The sequence below is a fragment of the Glandiceps talaboti genome, chromosome 20, assembly GCF_964340395.1.
Source record: "Glandiceps talaboti chromosome 20, keGlaTala1.1, whole genome shotgun sequence".
NCBI lineage: Eukaryota > Metazoa > Hemichordata > Enteropneusta > Spengelidae > Glandiceps > Glandiceps talaboti.
In genome coordinates, this window is record NC_135568.1 from 10,038,117 (window position 1) to 10,044,278 (window position 6,162).

The following is a 6,162-nucleotide window of genomic DNA, read 5'->3' on the forward strand; positions in this document are numbered from 1 at the left end:
GACGCCGTCCTCAATTCTATATCCATAGGCTAAAACGCTTTCAGCACGTTTAGTGTCAGTATGTGTATATTTATCCCATGGAGGGCTCACTCAGAGTTCACCGCCCCTTGTCATCGAAACAAAGGCAGATGCGCTTGTTCGTTTGCCAAAGGTGTAAATTAAATATGGTAGCTGACATCTTGAGGGGGAATAGATACACTCTACAGTGAAGATATTGTATTGAGGGGTTTCCTAGCCGCGGCAGCTCATAGCCGGTGGAGCGAAACAATCGCATTTACGATATTAAATGACGGCTTAAATATTTTCATCGAAACCAGTCGTGATTCACAGCGCCACTACGGACCTCTGTGTCGTAAAAAGCACACCATGAGCGGTCTTTTTCAAAAGCTGCCACACACATGAAAACATAGTTGTCGGCAAATATTCAATGTTGACAGAAAACCTTGTTTTTCTCGCGAGGCCGGTATTGAGTGCGCCGCCACAGTTGGCATCTTGCATATTTTAACACTTAGGGTATTTTGTATGAATGCGGCGAACATCAAAGGTAACCACAGATGCCAATCAAAGTGTACACAACTGACGAGTGTGAATGACTAGTCTGGTTCAGGGGCTTCACAACAACAGGGCCTGCACAACACTGTCTCGTTTCTCTAAAGTTAAGGAAACACCAAATGCACTAGTTTTTCCCCAGGAAGAGAAAAAAATAGTTAGGAAAATCAAAAGAAATGAAAGAAAGTTGAATTATTTTAAAGCATATGCGACCTTTTCGTACAAGGTCATGTTTACGACCAAATAAAGAAAAGTAATAGCGAACACTTTTAGCAGTTTCGCAAGTATATGCAAAACGATCGGTAATTGCCCCTTTTGCACGTAACTTCCAAACACCCTTATAACATACCACATAAGTACTAATATTTTATAACATTACTGCGAAAGGAGTTTAAATATCGAACCTTTTTTTACTGTAATGATCTCAAAGTTGGCAAGGAGATAAAAAGAGCCGCTGCAAATCTGTCGCAACGGATGGAGTAAAGGCGGCAAACAAAATATTTTTTCAGTCCCCAGGGCGATGAAAATGGGTGAAAATGAAATTCGAACGTATGCGGCGAGTGTGGTTTTCGCCTAGGTAATCATGCGTGTAGCTTTGTTAGTCAGTGGGCAGCTCGGTTTACTGAGAAGATATGTGTAGCCTAGCAGTTTCTCTTGGTTGTACATTATTTTGAATGAAAATGAATTATTTCAAAAACACAGACAATTAATTAAATGTGACGTCCCCAGGGTCAACAGCTTTATTGGGGTTCAACGTCACTTCCGTTAGTTTTTACATAGTTATTATGGTTGAGCGGATGTCAATTTTCTATTCTCGTTCTACACTACTTTATGTACTGTACATTGATTAAATCTCTGATTGCAGCGGCGACATTCGTGTTTGGGCGGTCCGATTGGGCGGAACTTCTCGTCCTTATCCTCACACTCCGCTCAATATCATGTATTTACGAATACCGTCTCTGTTACCGACCCGTGGGCAAGTTTCACAATTGGTTGAGTAAGAAATATTCAAACCCCACACGATATTTCTATTAGTATTACGTTCAAGCTTTGATAACATACTCTCTCCCCCCCTCTCTCTCTCCCCCTCTCTATACCCCAGAAAACATCAGATACAGTTTAATAACGTTAACATTAAAAACTGTAACTATTTTTGGCAAATATGTGTTAATATCTTTATCCATTAATATATTTATTTATACATCCACGCTCTGACCAAATGTACCAAACAACATAAACATCACACGTATACCATATATCGCAGTTTTCACAATACACCACGCACTCACTCAAATGTTTCCCCACAAAATACAATTTAACAAATCAGAAAACCGTGATTGCTTTTGGCATATGTATGTTACTGCTACAAAATATTGCAATCAAGGTAAGGAAATGAACAACGTAGACGGTATAGAACATCTTGCGTGTCCGGGAAATAGTTGCACCCTGGTGACTGACCGCGTTGGGGGACTATCGACACCACAGAAGCGGCAATACTAACACACATTGACTTCTATTCCTAGTGAAGTTTTTTCTTCCCTTCACAGACCTTTATTTTCTATTTTGAGTTTGGGAGACATGTTTTACTGTTTGGAAAGCGTGTTTGTAGGGGAAGAAATTGGCCACTGATTTTTTGCGTTTTAGTCTAGTTGTACTGCCACGCTAAGATCGTAGTAGTTTTAATGAGAGAGGAAGGCAACAAAGCAGCCACTGAGATCGGCTCCTACAAAGTACTTCCCAGCAAAGCAGTTTTTTCTGATGCTGTTTAAGCAGATGCTAGCTGTTTGTTCAGCGACTGGCTGCATTAGGCCCATTGTCGGATCACGCATTATACAGACAGTTTTATCCCTCTGTAGTTCGCCGACTAAAATATGTATTGAAACCGTATTCCGGGGAAAATGCTACCGAGCGAAAAAAAGACACGCTCGCCGTGGCGATGATCGCAGCGCTGGGGACGCAATACCCAATGTGGCGACGGCGTGATGTGGAAACAAGATGTCTGTTCGGTTGTAATTTGCCTTGGGGTGTCCATAAATCATCATTGGGCAGGCGATCAAACACGCGCGAGCACAAGAAGCTAAAACGCTTGTTGTGTATTCACATTGCTATCGGCTCCCCTTGGTGGGCGGCGAACTTTTATCTTATTGTCAATAGGGATATACGGAGACGAAAATTAGCTAGCAGTGAACTGGGATACATGCGAACAATAAGACACTGCATAGCCTTATCTCTTAATCGACTCTCTTGTCAAAATCACCCAATCACATCTCAGAAACGTCGGTAGCAGTTCTTTGATCCTGCGAATCCAATTTGCGATATATATAGAAGTGGCACCCGGCGATTACTTCATTAAGTTGCCCGCCTTTTGTCCCGCCTCGCCCTGCCCATATAATAATCGGCTCTATTATACGTGTCAACAAACACACAGCAGGGCCTTTGTCAGCACAAAAGATTCAATTTCCTTTTAAATCACCCGCTAGTGCGCGCTAATTGGCTAGCGGTAGAGATGAAAAAGATCACGCTTTTCGCTCATTGGTTAGCGGTACTTCAAAGCAGTTCGTCTGTCTCAGAAGTGTTACCGCCTATTGACACTTTTAGTGTACAAATTGGACAGCGTTGGGAGGAGACCTGCATATCTATCCTACCCACTCTCGTGTTCACATCGCAGTCCACGTTTGTGCCAAAGGCTAGCCAAGTTATCCAACCCACCGAACTTAATATTTCTACATTCCTGTAGACAAACACCGCAGTATGGCTACTCAAATCGCTGCCAATCCGTCTACAACACAATTTTTACAGGTTGGTACATTTATTCCTTGCGTTTATGATTTAAGCTATCAACCGATTTTATGCTTGAATGTACGGTACTTCCGATAGTCGTGTAAGCAGTAGCGTTGATGTCACGGCTAGTATATTTTTATTCACGTTTTTACGAGCTACTATAAAGTTTAGCATTATATACTGAAGTAATTCTAACAAACCACAACTCCTTCACTCAGTCTACCATAAATCTGTGTTGTATTTCTGATAGCCATACGTCATAATTAGTAGTTCAAGTTTTTAACCTTTTAACCTATTTTTATTTATTTTTGATTACAGTGTCCCGCTCCTACATCATCGGAGTTATCGAAGCCGAGTCCACTCGCAATGTTGGCCGCTACTTGCAGTCGCATTGGTCAAGAACCCACCCCAGTGTCCGTTCACCACCACGTTCAACCACAACAAACGGTCGTTCCCGTTCAAGCACCGGTCACTGTACCAGAGCAGAGGAGTGTGTTCCATCCATGGAGTTCTATGTCAAGTCCTATTGCTCCCGTCTCCACGGTTATATCGGCACCAAGTCCAGTTGCCGCTTCTATGCCACCAGTGTTCCACCACCATTTCTCTCCTCCCCATGGAGCTACTGTTCTGCCGGGTCACCTTACTGTCTCCGTGCCACAAGCACCGTGCTCACATGAACTGCCTCTCACACCTCCAGCGGAAACAGCATACACTCCAGGCTTCTCATTCGAACTGAACTCTAGTCCGTTGAAGTTTATGCCTCATACCGCCTGTACTAGTGCATTTACTAGTGCGTTCACCAGTCCTATCATGACATCAGCCGGACAATTCCCTCCAACCTCACACCCACTGGCTATTTCCACGACGCCTCATCGTTCTGCGTTCGACGAAGCTAATCGAATTCCTTGGTGGAGTGTTGAGTCACAGAAAACACACGCACCGCTCACCCCGTCCGTGTCACCCACAGGATTCTGTATGCAGCCCATCATGTGTGGAGCCACCCCAGCGTATCCAGTTCCCATCGGCGGAATGGTTACTACTCGTCCAGCTATCGCAACAGCACGTCGCTGTAGGCGATGCCGTTGTCCTAACTGCGTCAACGCAACCAACTCGAACAACCCCAACAAGAAGAAACAACACATCTGCCATATTCCCGGTTGCGGTAAAGTATACGGCAAAACATCACACCTCAAGGCTCATCTCCGTTGGCATACCGGTGAAAGACCATTCGTCTGCAACTGGCTCTTCTGTGGAAAAAGCTTCACACGTTCCGACGAGCTCCAGCGTCATCTTCGTACCCACACCGGTGAGAAACGTTTCGTCTGTCCCGATTGTGGTAAGCGTTTCATGAGAAGCGATCATCTCTCTAAACACGTCAAAACACACACTGCAAAGAAGACGAAACCACAGCCAGAGAAATCAGACGACACCCAGTAAATGGCGACTTTGAACTCTCTTGTCGAGGAAGGACTCGAATTTTAACTCAGTACTTATGTGATGGTTGAACATCACCTTTTTTGCCAAAACGATCCACCGATCTAGGAACATGTTGTATATTTTTGTATAGAAGCCGCTTTTTGGAATCTTAATTTATTATGTACATTACCGTTGTTACCGGTATCCAGTATTGATCTTCAGAAATCTTTTGCATCGAAATCATGTGAGTTTCCATGACAAGAAACGTGAAACTTTGTTATTTTTTGAAATAAAATAATTTTAAAGTTAAACATTATATGCGGTTGTGACGAGTTGTTAGTATGTGTGGTTGTGTGTGTTTGGTTTGAGTTGATGTAAGTCATCTCCCCTAACCCCCCCCCCCCACCTAGCCAATACCGAATCTTGAGTTGGTACTTTCCCTCTTAAATGTCTGACTACTACAATATTATAGTAGTATTCGAATACTGGATTTTTAGATAACTAAAACTGAATGGGTTCGAGCACACTTTCAAATTGTTAGAAGGATGACGACGTAGGTTTGGTTGGAAAATTAGTCAATCAGTAAATTTAATTTTATAACGCTGTTACTCCATAACTCTGCAACTTAGCGGTTAGTCACAGAAACTCATAGTTTCAAACCCTCAAATTTTTACCTACACTATTATGTGTCGCCATATTCACAATACTGTCTGAAAATAAAGAAGACGGTTTCTAAATCTTGGTATTAAAATTATCGGATTGAAACGAGAATATTTTGAATAGTTAGGGCTACTTTTGTTAGTTAAATTCGTTTTTGAAAGTTTACATATAAATCTACAACGAAGGCAGAGTTCAAGCACCAAAGTTAATTTACATCCGAGGAAACTGAAATTTTGATAATACAACTGAATGAAGCTCGCATTTAGCATCTAGTTCAAACCCCCACCCCCACCACGGCTTCTTCACTCAAAAAGGCATATTGTTGAATGCGTTACTTGTGCCATTGTATTGTAGAGAGCTGTATACGTACAGAGCACCGAACAAAATAGCTGGCATTATCAGTCTGAATTTTTTTGCCGTTGGCGAAATTGCCAGAATATCTGTATCTATCCTGCTACTGTTCAATCTCTGGATTGGACCACACCCTTTTAGACCATGGTGACAAATCCTTACGATAAGGGGAGGGGCGGGGGTGGGGGTGATCATTTATATCTTTTAAGTTGCTGATCAAACAAGTTTTGGTTGGAAAATTGGTAAATCAGTAAATTTATAAGTACAGCGAATTGTTGTGGCACGAATATCGATTGGAAATTGCGTGTTTGCAACAGTAGAAGACATTAAAAATGTAATTTAGAATCAGACTTCTACTCGCGGTCTCGGAACTTCAAGATATGTATGTAGGCTTTGTTGTGATTG

General features: G+C 42.4%; 1 protein-coding gene across 1 annotated transcript; it reads left to right on the plus strand.

Moving 5' to 3' along the window:
• The first annotated feature begins 3,300 nt into the window (after positions 1-3,300).
• LOC144450537 (transcription factor Sp5-like) lies at positions 3,301-4,767 on the plus strand. The gene is made up of 2 exons (XM_078141182.1): positions 3,301-3,348; positions 3,649-4,767. The coding sequence occupies exons 1-2, from the start codon at positions 3,301-3,303 to the stop codon at positions 4,765-4,767; spliced, it is 1,167 nt and encodes a 388-aa protein (XP_077997308.1).
• Positions 4,768-6,162: the final 1,395 nt, after the last annotated feature.